Source organism: Triticum urartu, chromosome 6 (genome assembly GCF_003073215.2).
Source record: "Triticum urartu cultivar G1812 chromosome 6, Tu2.1, whole genome shotgun sequence".
NCBI classification, from domain to species: Eukaryota; Viridiplantae; Streptophyta; class Magnoliopsida; order Poales; family Poaceae; genus Triticum; species Triticum urartu.
This window is the reverse complement of record NC_053027.1, coordinates 2,955,599-2,980,264: the sequence shown is the minus strand read 5'-3', so window position 1 is coordinate 2,980,264 and position 24,666 is coordinate 2,955,599. Positions and strand designations below refer to the sequence as shown.

Here is a 24,666-nt window from a genome sequence, read left to right as displayed (position 1 = left end):
TGCAGCCAAATGCCTCAATCTATGCTCCACACCTGGGAACACATCTTCCACTGCAGTCTCCAGGCCTTTGCATGCATCAGTGTGGATAACAAGACCTGGTGGGTGTCCTATAAGCTCTCTTAAGTTCTGAAAAAACCAAGTCCAACTGTCTATGTTTTCACCCTCTAGAACTCCATATGCAACTGGGAAGATCCAATTGCAAGCATCCACAGCACATGCACTAACTAGTTGCCCTCTAAATCTGCCATTTAATGCAGTGGCATCTACTGCAAGATAAGGCCTACATCCATTCAAAAAACCTTGCCAACATGCTTTGAAAGAAACAAATACTCTTCTAAAGCACTCTTTCTGTCTACTCTTCCCATTTAGTTTGTACTGCATAGTGTGTTTATCAATGGTAACTACACTACCAGGAGATGCTTTCTCCACTTCTGCCTTGAAGGTATACAGTAACTGGAAAGAGTCAACCCACTTACCATAGATATTGTCAAGTGCCATTTGCTTCCCACAGAATACTCTCATATATGGAACTGCCAGGCCATACTTCTTCTTCAAATTTTTCTGCAATTCTGTTGGTCCCACTTTTGAATCCTCTAAAACCCAGGTCTTCACAGCATCAGCAACCCATCTACTCTTAGCTGACTTCAATCTTTTTCTCCTGTTCACACTGGGACATGTATGAGCAGTTTTGTTCACCTTAACCTGCATTCATGAAAGTTCAAACACATGTTAGAACCTATGTACTGCAACAAGAAAACAAAATACAGTATCAATGCTGCTAACTATAAGCACAATGCAATGTTAGTTGCTATATATTAGATACCTGAAACAGTGTGCTATGTCTCATTAAGGAGGCATGCATCCTCCATTGACACCTCTTATAAGCACAATGCACTGTCAACCTAGTACTGTCACTCTTGTCTATCACAAATTCACTTTCAGTCTTTATTGAGAAGGTTGCAAGAGCATTTCTACAGTCTAAAGCACTGGAAAATATTGTTCCCTGTGCCAAAGAAGGATCATCTCTATTGTATTGCACATCTGGTCTTTCCTCATCAGATGTTTCAGAGTATCCCATGTCCCTGTCCTCCTCCTTCTCATCTTCACCTGCCTCAGCAAACATGCCTTCAGGGGGTGGAACATAATCTTCCCCCTCATCATCTTTCTCCTTGCCCTTCTTCCTTGTTAAAAACTGTGGAAACAACTTTTCATCCTCATCATCACTTGGCCAATCATCTGGTAGTCCCTCTTCAGTATAGGGGTCAACTGAATCTCTACTCTGAGAGGGACATGCATTCTTAGGAACTTCTACAGTAGGTGTTCCTGGTGCCTGCATGGAACTGCTGCTGCCTCTACTATGAGCATTTTTTTCCTGCCCCTTGATTGGCTGGTCCTACCTTTATCTCTAGACCTAGACTGAGATCTTGTTCCTCTGCTCTCTGGCTCTCCTCTCTTCGTTTGTATGACACTGATTTCTAGTTTAGCAGGGAAATAATCATGTATTGCAAACATGATACCAAGCTCATCATCACACTGGACAGGGACCCAAGCTGTTTTGTCAATGTCCCAGTACCTGAATTCCACTGCATCATATAGACCCCATGGATATTGAGCACATATGGCAGATCTAAACTGATTAAAAGTCCATTGATTGTCAGCAACAAAAGGAAAAGAGAATCCTGTATTGGTTGCTTTTGTGCCAGCTCTAGCTAAAAGTGTGGTTTCCATTCTACATTCCATCCCAACTGCTCTATCGGGGTCGATCCTACGATGACCATGGAAAACAGAGACAGATCCCAACGCCATGAGCACTATGAACTAGGACAACAAATCCCAAATCGAACTACAAATGGCATGAGACTCCGCCAGATTAGAAGAGAAACTTACCCCGCTGAAGCATGCTTCTGTGGCTGCGGTGTGCTCCCTCGTTCGCCGCCGCCGCCGCAACTGCTATCCCCATCCATCCGCCGCCGCCGCCGCCGTAGTAGAGTGTCGCGCAGAGTCAAATCTGAAGCTCCACCATGGCTGCCATCAGGAGATTGAGCCTTGCGAGTTGGATCGAGCGAGCTAGGGTTAGGGTTACGGCGGGAGGCGATTTGGGGGAGAAAGAGAGAGCGTGCGGCTCAGGCGAGAGAATGAGAGGGAGAGAGAGTGAACTGGTGACCTGGGCCCAGGTGTAAGGACGGAGGGGCAAAAATGTCAAAGAAACGGCCGCTTACCAGTCAAACAGCCTTGACTGGACGGAAACGGCACGGAAGGGCAATTCTATAAGGGAACATGACGGCGGAGGGGTATTTTTGAGTAGGCTTGCGAATTAGGGGCAAATGTGAGTAGTGGGTTCGAGTTAGGGATACAGATGTAAAAGACCCTTTTTTATAATCCGTGAATATTTTTCCAAATCTGATGATTTTTTTAAATTCACATTTTTTTGTTGCCAAAAAATCTAAATGATGAACTTTTCTATTTTTGTGATTTTTTTATTGCATGATATTTTTTAATTGTTAGTTTTTTCCTTTTTCACATATTTTCTTATTTTATGAACTTATTCTGAAAAGTAAACGGTCAATAACGACTGGTCAACTAGGAACATGCCAAACCTGGTGAACCAGGAAAGTAAAAAACCGAGCAAATAAGGACCAATTTTTTGAGCGAACGAATGAAGAACCGAGCCAGCGCTTACAAGATATATTGGGCCAGGACCGGCCCATGAGACAGGTCCGGGAGGGCCAGCGCGTCTGCTTCAACATGAGCCGTGCTCAATTGTTCATCAGTCACAACTCATAAGTACTATATGCTTGCTTGCGAAAACAAGATACTAATATGTTAAATCCAGTGGCGGAGCCAGGATTCGAGTATAGGGGGGGGGGGGAGTACGTATATTGATCGAATCTTGTTGATAATTACTAGTTGCTTCTACTAAAATTGTTGATCGTTTGGGGGGGGGGTGGGGGGGGGGGGGGGGGGGGGGGGGGCAGGCCCCTGCTCGTCCCCCTGGCTCCGCCCCTGGTTAAATCATCAGTAAGACTGAGTGGATCATGTTAGGGAGATAGAGCATTGCACTAATGAGGTCGGTCTTTTTTTTTTGTGAAATAAGAGCTTCCACACATTAAACAACGGGATCACAATCGTTTTGCAGGCAAACAACTAAAAAACATGGTACATAATTTATTCAAAGACATCTTCTCCTAGTTGATGTTGCCTGCTTAGCACACAAATGTGCACCTTCGTTAGCCTCACGACCAACAAAATTTAATTGGAAAGACTACAAACTCCCGCTGAGCTCTTCTATTTCCTGGAGGATCGGAGCTATCACAGAACGATTTTGGTTTCTGTCCCTCCATAACTTAACAACCTCCTGGACATCAGACTCAACGATAACCTTTGATAGACCAATATCAACACCATCACGTACGGCAAGGGCCTCCATAATTAAAGCATTGGCCGTCTGACCATACCAGATGGCTTGGCCCCGAAGTAAGGCACCACAATGATCACGAACAATCACACCTGTAGCTCCCTCATTATTGTTTGGCGAGAAGCTAGCATGCACATTGAGCTTAATAATGCCAGAAGCTGGAGGTTTCCACCTTGGCCGCTCCTTATGGTGTTGCTTCCCTGAAGCCTGTCCTGTTAGTGTAAGATCATAGGCAATATCAGCAGTCCACTTCACAGATTTAGACACGGATCCTACTCTCTCTTCATGGTGTCGAGCATTCCGCTCAGACCATACAGCCCATCCACCACATAATATAACAGCCGCATCTTCACAAGAAACTTTGCTGCTATCAATCAGATCTACAGTCCAAAAATCTGGGTGAAGCTCCGGCACCTTGACTGAAGTGAGATTCTTCAACTCCTGCCAGAAAAATTTGGCCCATGTACAGACGAACAAGGCATGTTTGATGGTCTCCTCTCTACCACATGATTGACAGAATGAGATACGATCCATATGCCTCTCATGGAGAATCGCTTGACAAGGTATAAATTTTTTAATGACCCTCCACCAGAAGTTACGTACTTTTGGCGGTACTCGTATTTTCGAGAGCTTTTTCCAAAACAATTGTTTGTCGCCATTCGATCTGGATATTGAACTGATAGAGTGATTCATTTCCAGAAGAGCTCGACAGGCAGACCGTACTGAAAAATTGCCATTTCTCTCCAAATGCCATGCCCATCCATCTTCTGCTAATCGGGCAGTCGGAATTTGCAAAATAGCCTGAGCATCAACCGGCATAAACTTTGCTTTCACCAATTCCACATTCCACTCACCCGAGTCCGGGTTTAATAATTCTTCCATAAGGATGAGACCAAAAGGAAGATGAGACCAAAAGGAAGATGCATTGGGTCAAATGGAAGGATCTCACCATACCCAAAGTATGCGGTGGCATGGGTTTCAAAGACTTAATCCTCTTCAATAAAGCTATGCTGGGAGTATAAACTTAGAAAAATCGCTAAATGGGTACTATCTGTCGCAAATGCTAAACTGGGAGGTAATAAGTGAAATTAACTCTTTCTGCTATTATATGACAACCATTGGGCACACGACACATACTACAAGACAATACATAATGACTAGACCACTACATGCACAAACAGTAGATCATGTAATATTTATTTCATTACCAATAACTGAGCATAGATCCACACGCACACAAGACAAACCCAACGCCACACCAGTACTACAAGTCAGTAATTAACTGTAATCCCATACATCCATGTCTCGTGGTGTGCTATGGAGTCTGATGACTACTGGGCTGACATGACAATCTGCCGAGTGACTCACCGGTGTGTATGCACATGATGTTTTTAATTGTAAAGCAAAGAACAATATAATTTTTTGTGAGAAAATACATATACTAATATAATTAATATTTAGCGGCATTATTATATGGTAACTATTTTAGCAAAATTATAGAACATTATTCTCATCAAGATTGGATTATAGAAAAAATAACAATTTTAAATAAGTAAAAAAGTTTAGCATAGAAATATTTGAATACATTCATTTTGGCTGGTTATGCCACCGCCATGCTACAGATCGAGGCCTCCCCTACATTGCCATCGCGCTGCTGCTGAGGATTGCATCTGCTGGGGATCTAACCCAAGTCGTCCTATTGATGTATGCGCTGAGCTAGCCACTATGCCTAACTAGTTCTTATGCTAAATTGGCAGCGGAAACCTAAAAGAAACTAACAGTAGCGACAAAACTTAAAATATCAGTTCGGAATCTCAAACATTTTAAAAAAGGAAAAATAAATTGAATACCAAATTTTTTTTCGACATTGCGACGCAGCGAGCGGCGTATAGGATTTTCCGCTAGAACGCGTGCTGGCTTCCACCTTAAGCGCATGTTAGAACCTTTTTTGTAAAAGGCGCACAACCCCTTCCTTCGCCATTCATGTAGAATGGGCCTGCCCACCATTTAGGCACGAGTGGGAAGCTCCCGGTTAGGGAAGCTTTAGGCCATTTTTTCTTCTTCTTTTCTTTGGTTTTGTGGATGTTTTTTTTTGGTTTTGCCAATGATTTTATTCACAATTTCCTTTTTCTCTTATCTTTTTATTTTTTACTATTATTTTTTCCTTTTCCTTTTCTTTTTTAAATACATGATTTTTTGAAATTTTAAACTTTCTTCAACTTTCTGATTTTTTCTCAAATAAGCAAATTGTTTTAGATTTTTTTTACTTAAATTCATGAACTTTCGCCCCTCAAATACGTGAAATTTGTTCAAGTCCATGTTTTTTATAATCCGTGATAGTTTTTCCAAATTTGAAGATTTTTTAAAATTTACATTTTTCTTCAAATTTTGCGTTGTTTTTAAAATGATGAACTTTTCTATTTTGTGATTTTTTATTGCATGATCTTTTTTTGAATTTGTGAGTTTCTTGTTTTTCACGTTTTTTCTTACTTTGTGAACATATTCTGAAACAGGGCATTGTGTGAAATCCCTTGCCGTTTCTTTGGTCTTGGCGGTGGCGACAAGTATTGTTTCTCTTATGCGAGCAATGTCGTGGAGCCTAGGCTATCTTCGACGTGCCGCGCAACCATAGACCCTATCTTGAAGCTTCTTTGGCGCTGGCTGGAATGGTTGCACTTACCTCCTTATCTCCTACATGGGTCCTCATTGGCACACTCCTATTCCTCGATGTCCGTAGGCAGGCTTAGCCTCTACGATCCGAAGTGGGAGCGTGGAGGGCCTCTCTAGCGACAACTTGGTTGTGAGTGTTGCAAAACTAGGCCCGGTGCTTTCCCTTGGAGGCGTTGTTCCGTCCCTTGTCCGTAGTCTAGGTTACTTTGTTGTAGGGTGTGGATATTTTCCTGTTCTACTTGTTTTTTGGTTTGATCTGATTTGTAAGAGGATCTTCTCATCTCTTTGTATCGGTCTATATGACTTTATATATAAAACGGGGCGGAAGTGTTTTGGGGCAATTTTTTTGTTCACCCGTGACTACTATAGGGATGCTATTCCAATGCTAAGTACAAAACAGGCACATATTGTCAATTTACTATCGAATTCAGCTTCCAAAACAAATTTGCCAGAAGTTTAATTTATACTCTACAACCTTCATTCTAGAAGTTTTAGTATTTGTGTTATGAAATAATACACTAGAAATCACAACTAAGATAACAGATAGATTGTATGCTTACAACACATACATTGTCTTTTTTTGAAGGATCAACACATACATTATCAAATACATATACTTTATGAAATTTTCTAAGAGAACTTTTGTTACACAAAATTCATTAAATTTATCGTAACAAAAAATAGTAATACACATGACAATTATAATCTTGAAACAAAGTACAATATAATTAATATTTAGTGGCATTATTATGTGGTAACTATTTTAGCAAAATAATAGAACATTATTCTGGTAAAGATTGGATTATGGTAAAAATAACAATTTTAAATAATTATAAAAGTTTAGCATGGAAATATTCTTTTAAATTTGTTCGGGCCGGTCATGCCACCGCCATGCTCTGGGCCGACGCCTCCCCTACCTTGCCATCTACCCGCTCATGCTAGGACGCATGTTGGCTTGCGCCTTAAGCGCCCGTTACAACCTTTTTCATAAAGGCACACACCCCCTCCTTCGATTCATGTAGAATGGGCCGGCGCACCATTTAGGCACGAGCGGGAAGCTCCCGATTTGGGAAGCTTCTGGCCGGTTTTTATTTTTTCTTTTTTGGTTTTGTGGATGTTTTTCTTTTTCTGGTTTTGTCGACCATTTTGTTTGGGGTTTATTTTTATCTTTTTATTTTTTCCTTTTCCTTTTCTTTTTAAAATACATGAACTTTTTAAAAAATTTAAAATTTCTTCATATTCATGAACTTTTTCTCGAATCAGCAAAACAACTTTAAACGTATTTACTTAAATTCTTGAACTTTTTCCCGTCGAATAGGTGAATTTTTTTCATGTCCACATTTATTATAATCCGTGATTATTTTTTCAAAATTGATGATTTCTAAATTCGCATTTGTTTTCTTCAATTTTTGTGATTTTGTCGAAAATGATGAACCATTTCTATTTATGTGAATTTTTTTATTGGATGATATTTTTTTGAATTTGTGAGCTTTTTTGTTTTCGTATTATTTGAATCGAACTTATTCTGAAAAGTCAATGGTCAAGGTGGTTGATGGTCAACGGTCATTAACGTCTGGTCAAGTAGGAACCGGCCAAACCTGGTGAACCAGGATAGTAAAAAACCGAGCAAATAAGGACCATTCTTTTTGAGTGAACGAATCAGGAACCGAGCCAGTGCTAGCAAGGTATATTGGGCCGGGGCCAGCGCATGAGTAGGAGGTGCGTGAGCGCCAGTTCTCCTAACCAGCGCAGAAGGCGTCCTGTCGAGTGTGTCTACGTACCCTCATAGACCGAAAGCGGAAGCGTTTAGTAACGCGGTTGATGTAGTCGAACGTCTTCGCGATCCAACCGATCCAAGTACCAAACGCACGGCACCCCCGCGATCAGCACACGTTCAGCTCGATGATGTCCCTCGAACTCTTGATCCAGCTGAGGCCGAGGGAGAGTTCCGTCAGCACAACGGTGTGGTGACGGTGATGATGAAATTTACCGGCGCAGGGCTTCGCCTAAGCACTACGACGATATGACCGAGGTGTGTAACTGTGGAGGGGGCACCGCACACGGCTAAAAGATCAACTTGTGTGTTCTAGGGTGCCCCCTCCCCACGTATATAAAGGAGGGAGGAGGGGAGGGCCGGCTGGCCCCTAGGGCGTGCCCAAGAGGGGAGTCCTACTAGGACTCCTTGTACTAGTAGGATTCTACCAAAAGGGAGAGAGGGGAAAGGAAGGAGAGAGAGGGAGTAGGAAAGGGGGGCGCTGCCTCCCTTCCCTTGTCCAATTCGGACTGCAAGGGGGGGGGGCTGCCTGGCTGCCCTCCTATCTCTCCAATAAGGCCCATGGTGGCCCATTAGTTCCCTCGTGGGGTTCCAGTAACCCCTCCGGCCGGCACTCCGTTTTTACCCGAAACTATCCGGAACATTTCCGGTGTCCGAATAACATGGTTCAATATATCAATCTTTATGTCTCGATCATTTCGAGGCTCCTTGTAATGTCCGTGATCTCATCCGGAACTCCGAACAAACTTTGGTACATCAAATCACATAACTCATAATATAAATCGTCATCGAACGTTAAGCGTGCGGACCCTACGGGTTCGAGAACTATGTAGACATGACCGAGACACATCTCCGGTCAATAAACAATAGCGGAACCTGGATGCTCATATTGGCTCCTACATATTCTACGAAGATCTTTATCGGTCAAACCGCATAACAACATACGTTGTTCCCTTTGTCATCGGTACATTACTTGCCCGAGATTCGATCGTCGGTATCATCATACCTAGTTCAATCTCGTCACTGACAAGTCTCTTTACTCGTTCCGTAATGCATCATCCCGTGACTAACTCATTAGTCACAGGCTCGTACTGATGTGCATTGCCGAGAGGGCCCAGAGATACCTCTCGGATACACGGAGTGACAAATCCTAATCTTGATCTATGCCAACTCAACAAACACCATCAGAGACACATGTAGAGCATCTTTATAATCATCCAGTTACGTTGTGATGTTTGATATCACATAAGGTGTTCCTCCGGTATTCGGAAGTTGCATAATCTCATAGTCTGAGGAACATGTATAAGTCATGAAGAAAGCAATAGCAGAAAAACTAAACAATCATTATGCTAAGCTAATGGATGGGTATTGTCCATCACATCATTCTCTAATGATGTGATCCCATTCATCAAATGACAACACATGACTATGGCTAGGAAACTTAACCATCTTTGATTAACGAGCTAGTCAAGTAGAGGCTTACTAGGGACACTCTGTTTGTCTATGTATCCACACATGTACTAAGTTTCTGGTTAATACAATTCTAACATGAATAATAAACATTTATCATGATATAAGGAAATATAAATAACAACTTTATTATTGCCTGTAGGACATATTTCCTCCAGCACCATGTTCATGCGTGCCTGCGTCCGTGTTATGTGGTGTACCCCTGTACCAATTCTTCTTCTATCAGTGGAACTAGAAGTTGTCCCGTTTCTCTCTCTAGGGCTTCTCATCATACCATTCAATAGAGAACCCTTTTTTGTTTGTTATATTGCTTGGCATTTGATTCTTGATAGGTTGCTTGGTTTTTAGGGCGCAGTTGTCCTTGGGCCAGGCATCGTCTAAGTCACTTAGCCAACCAATCAACCGAGCCAAGGTCAATAGAGAAGAAATCATATGATCAAATACAGAGAAGAGGGGACCTTATAGATGAGTACATTGCAATCGTTGCAGCCAGCATAACTGGCTATTGGTGTGTGTGCAGTGCACATCAAAAGTAAAATTCCTAACTATCAATTGCACTGGCAAATTTTCTATATATGCTCATTGATTTGAGGAATAAAATCCTTGGACCAATGCAGGATTGGATTACATTCTCAAGAAATTTTCCGGTGTATTCAAGTAATCTATTTTACTTCATCTCCCAAAAAATAGAGACAGAGCACATTAACAACTCACGACAGTTGCAGCGGAGTAGTCATTTGCATACTTTGCATGACAGTACACAAAATTTGATCTATGTGTTTAGTTAGAAATACGAAGAACCAAAACCGTACAGGTTGTCCTTTAATTGAAATAACTTCTTTTGGTTCGTTACGATCTATTACCGCGAAGGCATATATGAGACCGAGACCTAATTATACAACATATCTTGTAATTGCAAGAAAATGAACAGAACACTGAAAGTAGAGGTCACCAACATTTTTCATGGATATGTACGGTAGTTTGACTGTTTGAAAGATACTCCCCCCGTTCCACTCCCACATAGCCTGAAAAACAAACTTATATTGTGGTATGGAGGGAGTAGAAGATATAACCCTTAGATGCTTTTTCAGTTCACAATGAAATACCAGCATCCATACATACATTACAGGAAGTGAAATAAAATAACATCTATCTCAAAATAAAGGAAAAGAAAGTGAAAAAAGGGTATCCACGATGTTTCAATCATGTATGCTCTATCGTTGTACTACATAAACCTTTGAAAGCATGAAAGAGGACTTCAGATTTCTTTTTGATGACAAAACCACACCTGATAGTTTTATCTCTTCAAGTCTTTTGGCAAACCACAAGGTTCTTCCGTAATTATGAATGCTCTCTTCTTGACCGCTCTCCTTTCTAGATCAGCAAATCCTAGAAAAACAAATCATTAATAAGTTGATAGTTGAATGACATGCTAGCTAGCAAAATGACCATAAAAGCCAGCAATGTGAGTGAAGTGAAAAAAAGTCACACTCGAGAACATGGGAACTTGACTATAATTAGATAGATAGCCAGTATAAACTAACTCTGGTGTAGTTTTGTCTTGGTACAACATCATTGTACATGCCAAAATGATATACCATAAAGCTCAGTAAGCAATTCCCATATATAAGAAATGAATCATGAAAAAGGAGAATTTGTTTTAACAAGCTAACTCTCTAAGGTGTACATAATCTTTCATTGTCAACGTTAGTACATAATCTTGGTTTCCCAGGGACCTAGCATAATTGACAATATCATCCTATATGAGGGCCATACTGAAGATCTACACATATTGATGGACATGTTTTTAGCCCCAGTTACCATATACAAAACTAGGCAATTAACAAAACAGGTTTGCTATTTCACATCTAGATGTGAAATAGCTATCTCACATCTAAGTCCACAGCCATTAGATCTCGTTCTATCTTTAGGATTCGTGCAAGTTGTTTCTCAGTTCTTGTCGCGCTTTTCGCTCGCGTCACGCGTTGTTCGTAGGTGCGCGCGTCCCATCTTTTTAGCGGGTTTGTGTTGTTTTTTGCCTGTTGCGGGCCGCGTTGCTTGTTGGGCTGGCGGGCTGTTTGACTGAGATTTGTTTTGCCTGTTGCGGGCTGGCGGTGCTTTGTTGGGCTAGCGGGGCTGTTCTGAGCAGTTTTGATGTTTGAAGTAGCAAAGTCTCAGCCGGCCGGCTGTGTAGCTTGTGCATTCAGATAATTCAGTGGGATTTCTGTCTTTTTCAGCACAAGTTGATCTTTTCTAGTTTTTAGTGATTTTGATAGTTTTAGTGGGGGTCGGCACGAAGCACATATTTTTTCCCCATATGAAGTGTCTTGTCTCTGTAGGTAGGAAATGGGGCATTAAGCATGCGGTTTTTAAGTTTCAGTACAAGATGAAGTGTCTTGTGTCTTGCTAAGCTAATTTTTCACACAGAGCTAGTTTACATTTTGTACGAAAAAGGTTTTCATTTTGTTCTTTCTCTTTTCAGTTTATATCCATGTTTCATGACAGTTTCTTTATTGTCAGCCAGTGGCGATTGTGGGGATCAACAAGGGAAGAGGAGGAGAGCGCCAGTTAAGTATCTGAACTACATGCGATTAATCTATATGCGTTTTTTTCATCTTTGTTAGGTTATATGTGTGTTTAATCTACTCTAATGTGGGGGATTAAGTGGGATGTTTGGTAGTTTGATTTTTTGTAGTGTTGTTTATATCTAATAGTATTCTACATATATAAGTTGGAGCACCAGCTAATGATTATCTTGTCTTTTGTAGTGCCCTGTACATCTACTATTTTTTTTGTGGATGTTAAAGATGGTATGCTCAATTAAATAATCTTATCGGTCACCCCAAGGGTAGCAATAAATCGGACGATAAATCGTTGAATCGGAAGATTTTTTTAACGGTGTTAAATACTAGTTGTGTAATACACTCCTAGCTTTTCTTGCTTATGTTTTTCTACCCTGTTTTGCTTGTTACTAATCTCTAGTTCCTAGTTTCTACTTGCTAGTTTTCGACAGCTTTGCCATGAGTACTTTTGACATTTTTCCATGGTTACTTACTAGTTACTGGTTCCAACAGTTTTCATTAGTGTAAGCATCAGCATGAGCACCATCAGTTATACTCTTGCGCTATGTTGATCTTTTGTTGTTTTTGGTATTATTTAGGATGGTGTGCCCAGTTTGCTTTGCTCATTGCGAGGCGGACAGTGGTGAGAGCTTTGGCATGTTTTTTCATGATGCCAACGGAACCTTTGTGGTAAAAAAATCTTGCCATCTTTACTTTGTACGTGTGCTTTTTGTGTGCTCTAGTTGATATGCATTTTTTCAGAGACTCCCATGCTCTGCCATGCAGCGGTTCCCACATAAGTTTTCCGGTGGGTTCTTGAACTTCAATGCTCATGGCCGCCGATACGTTGTGGATGTTCTGATTGCGCATGGCAGCACACGCATCGGCGGCGATGACTTAAGGAAGTTCATCAAGGACTTCAACCTTGGCCATGGGGAGCTTGTTGTTTTTCTCATGATTGGACATATCGCCAAAACATTTGTGTGCTATTTCGGTGGAGGTTTTTCTGTCGGAGATCAAGCTGAAGCGGCAAAGGGTGTTGTATTCAATCATGATGAGGAAGGAGGAGAGCAAGGGCATGGTGGATAGGTGGATGAGGGGTTTAACAATGTCCAGAATGTGAAGAAACCGCTCTAGACATCATCTACAACAGAGATGCCATTTTAGTGGAGCAGGAGGCAGATCGGCTTTGGTACGCTCATCGCTATCGATGATTGACTCGCAACTATGGGTGCCCGCATGCCACTTGCAGGTAGACAATTGAATTGCAACTGGTTTATTTTTTGTATGTAGTTTCCTAATTGCCCTAGTTGCAAGTCCATCATCGACTCACAACTATGAGGCCTGCATGCCAATTGCAAGTAGACCATCGACTTGCAACTGGTCTATTTTTTGTTTGTAGTTTTGTAATTTTCCTAGTTGTAAGTCCATCATCAACTCACAACTATGGGGCTCGCATGCCACTTGCAACTAGACCCTCGACTTGCAACTGGTTTGTTTTTTTGTCTGCAGTTTTGTAATTGCCCTAGTTGCAAGTCCACCGTCGACTCGCAACTATGGGGGCATGCATGCCACTTGCAAGTAGACCATCACCTTGCAACTAGGGTTGTTTACTCGATGCCACTTGCACTCGACCATTGACTTGCAACTCGTTTTTTTTGTAGTTTGTAATTGCACTAGTTGCAAGTCCACCATCGACTCACAACTGTGGGTGCCTGCATGCCACTTGCAACTCAACCATTGACTTGCAACTCTTTGTAGTTTGTAATTGCCCTAGTTTGCATGTTCACCATCGACTTGTAACTGGTCTGTTTTTCTGTATGTAGTTTTGTAATTGGCTAGTTGCAAGTCCACCATCAACTCGCAACTGTGGGGGCCCGCATGCCACTTGCAAGTAGACCATCGACTCGCAACTGGTCTATTTTTTGTCTGTAGTTTTGTAATTGCCCTAGTCGCAAGTCAACCATCGACTCACAACTGTGGGGGCCCACATGCCACTTGCAAGTAGACCATCGAGTCGCAACTAGGGTTGTTTACTCGATGCCACTTCCAACTCAACCATCGACTTGCAACTCTGTTTTTTGTAGTTTGTAATTGCCCTAGTCGCAAGTCCACCATCGACTTGCAACCGTGGGGTGCCCACATGCCACTTGCAACTCGACCATCGACTGGCGACTCAGTTTTTTTGTAATAAGTTTGTAATTGCCCTAGTTGCAAGTCCACCATCGACTCGCAACTGTGCGTGCCCGCATGCCATTTGCAAGTAGACCATCGACTTGCAACTAAGGATGTTTTCTCGATGCCACTTGCAAGTAGACCATCGACTCGCAACTGGTCTGTTTTTTGTTTGTAGTTTTGTAATTGCCCTAGTTGCAAGTCCACCATCAACTCGCAACTATGGGGGCCCGCATGCCACTTGCAAGTAGACCATCGACTCGCAACAGGTCTAGTTTTTGTCTGCAGTTTTGTAACTGCCCTAGTTGCAAGTCCACCATCGACTCGCAACTGTGGGGCTCGCATGCCACTTTCAAGTAGACCATTGACTTGCAACTGGGTCTTTTTGGTTGATGCCACTTGCAAGTAGACATTCCGCCAGCAACTGGGTCTTTTATTGTTCATGCCACTTGCAAGTGGACATTCGACTTGCAACTGGGTTTTTTTGTTTGATGCCCACTTGCAAGTGGACACTCGACTTGCAACTGAGTTTTTTTGTTTAATGTCCACTTGCAAGTGGACCCTCGACTTGCAACTAGATCTTGTTGGTTGATGCCCTTGCAAGTGGACCCTTGACTTTTGCAACCGGAGTCCTTTGTTTTTCATGCCACTTGCAAGTCGACCCTCGATGTGCAACTGGGGTCTTCTATTTTCATGCCACTTGCAAGTGCACCTTCGACTTGCAAGTGGGTCTTCTAATTCTGATGCCCACTTGCAAGTCGACCCTCAACCTGCAACTAGGTATTTTTGGTTGATGCCACTTGCAAGTCGACACTCCACCTGCGATTGGGTCTTCTATTTTTCATGCCACTTGCAAGTGGACACTCGGACCTGCAAGTGATTATTTTTGTTGGATGCCCACTTGCAAGTGGTCACTCGTCTTGCAGCTAGTTTTTTTGTTTGATGCCCACTTGCAAGTGGACACTCGACTTGTAACTGAGTTTTTTTTGTTATCCACTTGCAAGTGGGCCCTTAAATATTGCAATTGGGTCTTCTGTTTTTTCATGCCACTTGCAAGTGGACACTCAACTTGCAACTGAGTTTTTTTGTTATCCACTTGCAAGTGGGCCCTCAAATATTGCAATTGGGTCTTCTGTTTTTTCATGCCACTTGCAAGTGGACACTCAACTTGCAACTGTTTTTTTATTTTGATGCCCACTTGCAAGTGGACACTCGACTTGCAATTGTTTTTTTTTTGGTTGATGCCACTTGCAAGTCAACGGTCAACTTTGCAATTGGGTTTTCTTGTTTCATGCCACTTGCCAGTCGAGGGTTGACTCAGAACTGTGGGACCATACTTTTTTTGTTTCTTGCCACTTGCAAGTCAAGTGTCATTTTTTGCAATTTTTGTATTTTGCGATCTTGTAGTCAACCGAGTTTCCAAGTCCACCATTTTCTTTTGACTTGCAACTGAGGTTCTTTGTGTTCATGCCGCTTTTTTTGCAAGTCTTACTCACTCGAAACAGCAAGTCCAACCTTTCTTGATTCGATAGTTTATATTTCACAAACATTTTTTTCCGTATCTTTTTTAAGCTAAACTTTTGCAACCAAGCGCCAACTAATAACTTGAGAGCCCTTAGTTGTTACTCCTTAGTGAACACACAACTATGTTTTTTTCCTTTTCATCTCTTTTTTTCTTGATTTTTTTAGGCACACTAGTGTTTTTTAGTGACCCTTTTTTTCAATCTCAATTTTTAGTCTCGCAACTTTTTTACAAGGCAGACCCCCAAAATGCTTTTTCTATGTGTTTTTAGACTAAACATAGTGTTCTGTACTCAACTGCCCCTTTTAAAGTTTATTAGGGGGGTTTTCTGCAAGATCTCCAAAACAACAACGGATCTCCAATGTTTATCCACACAGACACATTTATTTTCGCATTTATTTTGTCTCCCACTGCACTGTTTGAATCGGTGGAGCAGATGAGGAGGAGACGGGGACGACAAGCTCGAAGCCTCTGGCGACAGAGATGGCCGATGACGAGCCTCCCGCTCCGCACCTCTCCTCGACGCACGAGGCATCCCAAAATGATATCTGCTTGTTCATCTACATGTAGTCTGCTTTTAGTTCTGTTTTTTTCCTCGAGAAATCAAAGCAAATTCCCTCTTGCTACACACTGACGGCAGTCAACTGCTGTGTTGTTTCTCTACAGACCAGAATCAAGTTTCTACAGTCAACTGCAGTCAACTTCTTTTACAAGCAAGCAAGATCTTTTTCTACTAATAACAAACAAGGGCCAGGCCCGTGAGCAAATTTTTAGACAAAGAAAGAGACAAAACAAAAGCCCAACTAACAAGGTCCACCAGGTGTGGGGGGGGGGGGGGGGGGGGGGGGGGGGGGGGGGGGGGGGATGGGTGGCAGAGTGTTGACGATAGACAAACAACAGGCCGGGTGGGAGATCGACAAACAAACAAGCTGGATTTTTTGTTTGTCAACGAGGTGGACAGATTTTTAGAGGATGATGTCGCCTAGATGTGAGGTATTATCTCACATCTAGATGTGACATAGACAGACCCTTAACAAAATTAGCATGTAGTCAAAACATAACAGTAATGAACTAACCTAAACCTTGCCAAAACGTGGGCTCGTGCCTCCATGGCCTACACCATCTTCATCCTTCTACTGATCCTCTCCATCATCTCCTGGAGGAAATAAAATTGTAGAACAGATAAGGAAAAGAAGAGGCCAGAAGAAACAAGCTAAGCTAGCAACACTAAAATTCAAGAAAAAAATATAGCGAAGAACATCAGTACACTCTTCAAAGGTTGTCGCTTTTAATACATACTACAACAGTCCCTTATCCCCGAAACTCAATGTCACACAAAGAATATTCAAGTACAATTCATCCAAAACTTTGATTAGTACCTTTATTGGTGAATGAAATTTGTCATATTATAGCACACAACCCCGATCGACCAGAGAACTTCCTTTGTAGGGAGCTCGGAAGCTGTAAAGACCATGCACATCCACACACACGGCTCACCATCGTCACCATGAACGGCAGGAGCAGGCGCAACCACCCGAACCTCAGTACTGCCATCATGACCAGAAGAACCAGGTACATCGACCTGCCCCTCAGCCCCAGCATCGCCACCATGGGGCACATCAGGAAAACCATCCAACCGGTTGACGACCATCGTAACCCAATTATTTTTTGAAAGTTCCGGCGACTATCGGCGTTTCATTGATTAAGAAGGTAGAATTAATATTTACATTGCCACACGGCAAGGATAAATAAAATTAAGAGAATGTAAAAAACAAGGGACAGGAGGTCTATGTCTATCTACAGACCCCCGAACGGTCCAAGCAAACACTTGGCAAGTTCTTCAGTTGACCGTTCAAGACAAGGAAAAAAACTTAGTGAAGTATATATACTCGACTGAAGTCTTTTACTCCATTAACTACTTTTAGGCAATCGGTTTGAGTTGGCATAAGATTAGTAATCAATCTTGGTTAACATGAATTTGGAGTATACTGAGAGGGAGTCGAGAAAGGCATGCCGTGGCCGTTGATGATCTTCTTGGCCTCGTCGATGGTGGTGACGTTCTGCACCTCAGGGCCCAGCCTCTGGGATATCCAAGAGACCATGGCGTCCCTGCAGCGATGGAGAAATCGCAACCATGATATGATACAGTAGTAGCCGGCGAGGGGAATGAAGAAGTATTTTTCCTGCTACTTACTTGGTCCTCTCGCCGTAGTAGGGGAAGTGCCTGGACACGCCGTCCACGAAGAAGAGGACGGTGGGGTATCCGTCGACGCCGTGCGCGCGCGCGAGGTCACGGTCCTGGGTGGCGTCGACCTTGGCGAGTGCGACGTCGAGCCCCTTGTCGGCCAGGTGCGCCGCCGCCGCCGCGTACTCCGGGGCGAGCTTGCGGGACCAGTAGCACCAGGGCGCGTAGAAGTCGACCACGACGTGGCGGCGGACGGCGAGGAAGGAGGAGAAGTTGGCGGCGGTGAGGACGACCACGTGGGCCTCGTTGTCGTTGACCGCCTTGGGCAGGATGAGGTCCGGGTGGGAGACAGAGGCGGAGGAGGGGTTGGGGAGGAGGAGGAAGAAGGAGGTGGCGAGGAGGAGGAGCAGGAGAATAGATCGGGGAGTGGGCATCGGCATCGTCGCCATGGCCGGCCGGCGAGGAGTGGGATAGAGTGCGTAGATATTAGGACTTAGGAAGTGGAATGGATGCAATAGAGAGATCAACGGGGACTTTGAGGACATTGAATCGAGTTTTACGGCTTCCGTGGACATCGGCATCACCGCCGGCCGGCCGGCCTCGTCTGCACGAGCGCTCGGCGCCGGACGCGTGAGGCCAAATGACTCCTCAATCCTGATACTCTGGGTTAGGTTCTCCTAATTGCTCCAGAAAAAAGCTAAGGCTATCCTCGACACAAAAAACAAAACCTAAAAATCCACTACGCAGTCCCAAATGTTGTTTCTTGGTTGCTGGAATATTGAGTACTTCGGCAAACTCATATAGTATTACCGACATGTACATCTTGCCATTTTCTGAAACGCGGTTCCTTAGGGTCATGTTTAAAAAAAGAAAGAGAAATCGCCCCCAGCCTCTACATTTAGGAGATGCATGCGGTCATATTATTTATTATTCTCAATGACCTTACAAAGAAATACAACGGTAAGGCCGAGGCCATCATCTAGACGACATCTGTCGCTACTCCTATCCTCTTGATAAAGGGGTGCCGAATGTCCGGGCCAAATACCAAACAGACACCGCACAAAAACCTAACATCTAACGCCGGATGCCCCATCCAAGCCACATAGGCGAGACTGGGTAACACTCCGGTCCGGCGCACTCTCAGTGAGTACCACACGCACACGCTGCAAAGGGCCGTCACCTCCGTCTTCCCTCGATCCATACTCAAAGCATGTACCGACGCATCGACCTTGTCAGGCCTCTCTGCCATCGACGCCACCACGACGGCGGACAACATTGACCTCCTGCGCGTGTCCATCGCCATACATCTGACCCAAGCCTCCACTGCTCCATGCCGCCGAGAACCGCCGCCATGAATATGTAGAAATAAACACCGCTCCACCGAAGAAGCCATCCGCTGGTCCCTCGAGCCCGAGTGCCTCTCCAAGAATGCCGCCCCCAATGGAGTAACGACACATGAATGCCGCCGTCATCCGATCAGCTGATCTAGGGTTTCCCCCGGAGGTAATGGGTGAGGTTGGGAGCTTCACCTTGATGATGCCTTCATGAATGAAACGATGATAAGGGCATCGTCATCACCGGCTGCGGCCAACGACCGAAGACCAAATTTTCACCCGGATCCGTCCCAAGAAATCCACCCGACAACCTATGCACGGTCTCGACCGCCTTCAAAGCCCCAGATCTAGCCGCCTAGATCCGGCGACCAACCACAACAACAGTGCCACCGTAGGAGCCCTGGAGCACCGGCCACTTCCTGAGTGCGCCACCACTAGAGCCTGGGAGGAGGGCTCTCACCCCACCTCGCCAAACCGCGAGAGCCGCCGAGATGACCCCGACACTAATCACCGTCTCCGATCTGAACCAATCTGCGACAAAACCACGGGATCGGCGATGCAGATCCGCCTTGGATAGGGACAGCACCACGCCATGCCGCCGCGGGAAGCCTGAGCTTCACCTGCCGCCACCTTTCAGGGCCGCCGCCCGGGATCCAGCCGCCGCCGACAGGCCGAGCTATCGGCCACCGCGACCAAGCTCGCATGACCCGTGAGCTCATCGAACGACTGGCGCCACCAGATCTTCCTCGGAGCCTAGCAGCTCCGCCGCCCCCGCCCAGCACCACGCCGCCGCCTTGCGTCGTTGCCTAGACGCGCCGCGACGACGCAGATAGGGGGAGAGCGCCCCAGCGCCATGGGTGACCCGCCTCACCTGATCTGGCGCGGGAGGGAAGAGAGCCTCCGCCGCCGCCATCAGCCGCCTGGGGCTTCGCCCGATGACCTCCTCTAGCGGCGGCGGAGGGGAGGGGGAGGATGGACGTGCCCGGTGGCGGGGGCTAGGGTTTCCACCCGAGCCGCCCTAGCGGGAGGGCGTCGCGAGCTTACCTAGATGAGTTTGTTATGGAGGTTGTTAACTTAGGGTCCATGTTAGCTAGTGTGCGGCCATGCTTCTCTCTTTCTCAACCTTATCGACATGATTCAAATTCTAGAGTTTCAGAAGAAATGAAGGAAGGTTACAAGAGCCTTAGGGGCACGCGCATGAAGACTTCCCGGGTGTCATCGAGGCCAGGCCGACTCCGGTAGGTGAGCGGTGACAGTGGCTCGTCCTGGTCCCGGTAGTGACTGTTCGATGGTCCAGAGATTTCTGGACTCCCACGTGATTTTTATTATGTTGGGGATGCTCTACACTTCTGGTGAACCTTTATAGTAGATCTGAATCCTTTTCGCAAAAAGCAGCACTGCTACGAGAAGAGAGGATGAGGGGGTGCTTCAAGAAGTTGATAAAATTTTCCACAAACTTGGTAAAAGTTTGTATAGTTTGACAATGAAAAAATTCAAATATTTTTTTGGAATGGACGGAGTACTTGTAGCAAGACTTGCACAGGGAGAATAGACCCAATAGTGCGTTATCTATAGAAAACGTAGTTCTTTTTTGGGCGAGATAAGCCCAAAGTAGTTTGTGAAAATATTCTCCATAAATTCAAAATTTAAATGTAATATATATAGTTAATTAACATTTACCACCTAATTTGTAACTTGTGGCAAATGTATGCCCAAATTAGAATCCTGGCCACTTCATACCTCAAACTTTCATTCTGCAAAATGTTTCCCCTCATGTTACAAATTTGCACCATGCTTTTATTCACTCTTAAGTTTAAATTCACGCCAAGATTTACCCTGTAAATAAGTTTCCACCTTTCTTATTGGCACAAGTGTAAAGCTTGGGGTAAATCCTTTCCACATAATCCCTGTCAAAAATGATAAAACTAAAGGTACAAAGTAATTTTTTTAGTATATATCATCACACAATCATAGTACAACCAGCACACACAAGCCATCATCCTCCGTACAAGCCAGAAAAGTAAATAAGAACAATCACAAGATTTACATGGGCATCATGCCCTAATCTTGATTGATCTTGACATTATATAGCATGGGATGACTTAATGGTGGTGGGTTACAACACACCACTTATTTAATCCAACCGGCAATATAAGTAATGATGATACTATGTCTGGCATGGTTGATGTACCCGAACATCTCATGCCAACAATTACTCTTGGACGTTTGCTTCACCATTTCCTTTTTCTGCTTGAGTCCCAAGTGGTGGTTTTGGTTGTGCATTCGGGTCAGGCAGTGGTTGTGGATTCGGGTCTGGTAATGGTTGTGGGTTTGGATCAGGTTGCGGTCCTGGTAATGGCTGAGGGTTTGGGTTTGGCTGTGGGTCCGGCAATGGCTTCGGGTTTGGGTCTGGTAATGGTTGCGGGTTTGGATGAGGCTGTGGTCCTGGTAATGGCTGAGGGTTTGGGTTTGGCTGTGGGTTCGGCAATGGTATCGGGTTTGGGTCTGGTAATGGTTCTGGGTTTGGATCAGGCTGTGGTCCTGGTAATGGCTGAGGGTTTGGGTTTGGTTGTGGGTCTGGTAATGGTTCTGGGTTTGGATCAGGCTGTGGTCCTGGTAATGGCTGAGGGTTTGGGTTTGGTTGTGGGTCCGGCAATGGTTTTGGGTTTGGTTCTGGTAATGGTTGTGGGTTTGGATCAGGTTGCGGCCCTGGTAGTGGCTTAGGGTTTGGGTTTGGCTGTGGGTCCGGCAATGGTTTCGGGTTTGGGTCTGGTAATGGTTGTGGATTTCGATCAGGCTGCGGTCTTGGTAATGGCCGAGGGTTTGGTTTTGCTAGTGGGTCTGGTAGTGGCCGCGGCTTTGTGTTTGGCTGTGGGTTCATCAACTGTTGCAGGTTTTGTCCTGGCAATAGTTGTGGATTTGGGTCAGGGTGTGGTCCTGGTAATGGTTGAGCGTTTGGATCAGGTTGTGGATCTGGCAGTGGTTGTGGGTTTGTATGAGGTTTAGGCTCGGGTAGCGGTTGCGGCTTTGGGTCTGGTTGTGGTCCCGGCAATGGTTGAGGGTTTGGATCTGGCTGTTTTCCTGGTAGTGGTTCTGAATTTGGGTTCGCCCGTGGGCCGTACTGAGGGTCTCTAGTGATCAGGTTGTGCCTCCCGGCAGCAAGAGCAAACACTGGAAGAAGCATAAGCAGCAACGGTGCTACGAGAAGAGAGGACGCGGATGGGCGCTTCCTCATCGTCATGGCTAAGCTTGTGTTGGTACGAACTTGCAAGTGCGTGCGTCTCGATCTTCATATTTATAGGCGAATTCAGCCATCAAGGCTGGACAAGCATGTACGTTGTTTACTCCAACTCTGATTGGGCTTGTTAGCTTTGCCTTTTTGAAGATGCGGGACTGCACGCCTCCGCTTAGTGCTCTAACCAGCAGCTAGCCACAATAAAAAGTCATTTAGAAAGGTTTTGAGTTATCACCAGAAAGAAAAAGTGTGTGTAGTTTTCGTCTGGATAGATGTGACATTTTTCAGTTGATCGTAGGAGAGCAACATGCAGAAGCATACAGTTGCCCAAGTTGTGAACAACCAGACCACTTTCAATAATTCTGTTGAATTCATAGCAGGGTAGCAGATGGCTGTGAGCATGGAATTTGTAAATCATGTAATTTTTTTTGAAAATAAGAAAAATCATGTAAACACGTATACATGTTATTTGCGTGTCCAAGAAGTTTAATTAAGCCATACACAGATTTGTAGGCTACATAAAAAAAATCCAGCCCAAATGCAATAGAAATAAGCCTATTTTAAATTATGTATTTGTCGTTTTCCCCTTTGTGTAGACTATATATGATTTTTTTTCAAATATATTTTGTTGAAATTTTGTATGAACACACTATACCTTTTTTATTGAAAATTTTGAGGTGCAAGAATAAAGTTCTTGATAAAAAATAAAGAAGCCTGTACGATGTATTGTTGCACACAGGAATATCGTGGATTCTAAACTTGAGGTTTGCATGGATGGATTTTTTTTACGGAATCTAGTTTAAATGAGTCCTATTGTTTCCCGTATGAATTCCTATTCTATGACTCAAACAACACATACAGAAAAAATTTCTAAGGATTAGATTCCTCCAAAATTCTATTAAAAGTTTAAAACCCCTTTGAATCAAAGAAGCCTATTCCCCCCAAAATAAAGAAAAGAATCAAATGAGCTCGGGTGAACAGTAAAATCAAAACTAAATCAAATTTTTTAAAAAAAAATCCAAATTTTTTTTGGGAGAAACATTGACAAAAGTTCTAAGTGCTTGCAAAAATTCGCCATGAAATCACATTTCTAGAAGGCGTGGCAAAAAAAAAAACAAAATCAGTACTCTGAAAAAGCTACTTTCAAAAGCATTTTGGAGCACTGAATTTGTTTTTTTTGCCACGCTTTACAGGAATGTGATTTCATGATGAATTTTTGCAAGCACTTAAAACTTTTGTCAATGTTTCTCCCAAAAACAATTTGGAATTTTTTGAACTTTTTTGAATTTTTTTTGATTTTACTGTTCACCGAGCTCAAATGAGTTCGGGAGCAGAAAGGCACTTTCGATCAAAGAAGCCTATTTCGCAGCAAAGCTAGTGGCTGTCCTATCGGACAGTGATGCACCTTTAACTACGCGGTTTCTAATAATCACGATCAGTGCACGCCGTGCACAGTGCACTCATTTCGGTTGTAGCTGTAACTTTCACATTTCATACACCAATCACGATCAGTTGCTTGTTGGTGCACATCCAATGCTCTAGAATAAAACAAAAAGTACTCCTATATACAAAACGTACTTTACCTAACCTACCGATTGAATCGTATACATAGATGAAAAAGAAAAGACATCCGTAGAGTCCCAAGTTACCTACCGATTGAATCGTATGTATAGATGAAAAAGAAAAGACATCCATAGAGTACCAAGTTACCTATCGATTGAATCGTACATATAGATGAAAAGGAAAAGACATCAATAGAGTACCAAGTTACCTACCGATCGAATCGTCTGTATAGATGAAAAAGAAAAGACATCCATAGAGTACCAAGTTACCTACTGATTGAATCGTATGTATTGATGAAAAAGAAAAGACATCCATAGAGTACCAAGTTACCTGCCGATTGAATCGTATGTATAGATGAAAAAGAAAATACATCCATAGAGTGCCAAGTTACCTACCGATTGAATCATATGTATAGACGAAAAAGAAAAGACATGCATAGAGTACCAAGTTAAAGACGATATGACCTCACAACTAGATTGGGTTGGGTGAGTGGAGTGCCACTTTAATCCTTGTCTGGAGCACGCGCTATGATATTTCTTCAGAGGCACTGAAGTGGGGAACAAGACTGATAGAACAAATAGCAAGTGAGAATTTTAGAGCTTCACAAGTTTTGAGGTCTGGTGTGCTGAGAATTTATCAGCGTATATTCAGGTTGCAGCACTGCTGCCAAGGCATTTCTCCAGCTTCGCTATGAAGATCTTTTGCTTTGCTTTGTTCCTCTGTTTGTTTGTAATGAAGTTCCCGTGTTTTGTGATGGTTGCA

At 43.7% G+C, this 24,666-nt stretch overlaps 2 protein-coding genes across 3 annotated transcripts; both read right to left on the bottom strand.

Moving 5' to 3' along the window:
• Positions 1 to 10,271: 10,271 nt before the first annotated feature.
• LOC125517209 (protein disulfide isomerase-like 1-4) lies at positions 10,272 to 18,491 on the bottom strand. 2 transcript variants are annotated; one of them, XM_048682385.1, is made up of 4 exons: positions 17,782 to 18,491; positions 17,577 to 17,696; positions 16,664 to 16,743; positions 10,272 to 10,718 (listed from the first exon to the last, which is right to left on the bottom strand). In XM_048682385.1, exons 1-3 carry the CDS (start codon positions 18,351 to 18,353, stop codon positions 16,737 to 16,739), a joined length of 699 nt encoding a protein of 232 aa, XP_048538342.1. In that variant the 5' UTR covers positions 18,354 to 18,491; the 3' UTR covers positions 10,272 to 10,718; positions 16,664 to 16,736. The 2 variants fall into 2 exon arrangements, with proteins under 2 accessions (XP_048538342.1, XP_048538343.1); XM_048682386.1 differs by having other exon boundaries at positions 17,602 to 17,696; positions 17,782 to 18,487.
• Positions 18,492 to 21,038: 2,547 nt separating this feature from the next.
• On the bottom strand, positions 21,039 to 22,379 carry LOC125516088 (vegetative cell wall protein gp1-like). The gene is made up of 2 exons (XM_048681573.1): positions 21,687 to 22,379; positions 21,039 to 21,614 (listed from the first exon to the last, which is right to left on the bottom strand). The coding sequence occupies exons 1-2, from the start codon at positions 22,345 to 22,347 to the stop codon at positions 21,319 to 21,321; spliced, it is 957 nt and encodes a 318-aa protein (XP_048537530.1). The 5' UTR covers positions 22,348 to 22,379; the 3' UTR covers positions 21,039 to 21,318.
• Between the last annotated feature and the right edge of the window lie 2,287 nt (positions 22,380 to 24,666).

What these genes read in the sequence shown, in the direction of transcription:
- LOC125517209 (XM_048682385.1), bottom strand. Translation starts at nt 18,353, where the DNA reads ATGCCGATGTCCACGGAAGCCGTAAAACTCGATTCAATGTCCTCAAAG. An exon ending in TACTACGGCGAGAGGACCAA is followed by an intron (nt 17,697 to 17,781) that starts GTAAGTAGCAGG and finishes CCATCGCTGCAG; the next exon opens with GGACGCCATGGTCTCTTGGA.
- LOC125516088 (XM_048681573.1), bottom strand. Translation starts at nt 22,347, where the DNA reads ATGACGATGAGGAAGCGCCCATCCGCGTCCTCTCTTCTCGTAGCACCG. An exon ending in TCCAAACCCAGAACCATTAC is followed by an intron (nt 21,615 to 21,686) that starts CAGACCCACAAC and finishes CAGAACCATTAC; the next exon opens with CAGACCCAAACCCGATACCA.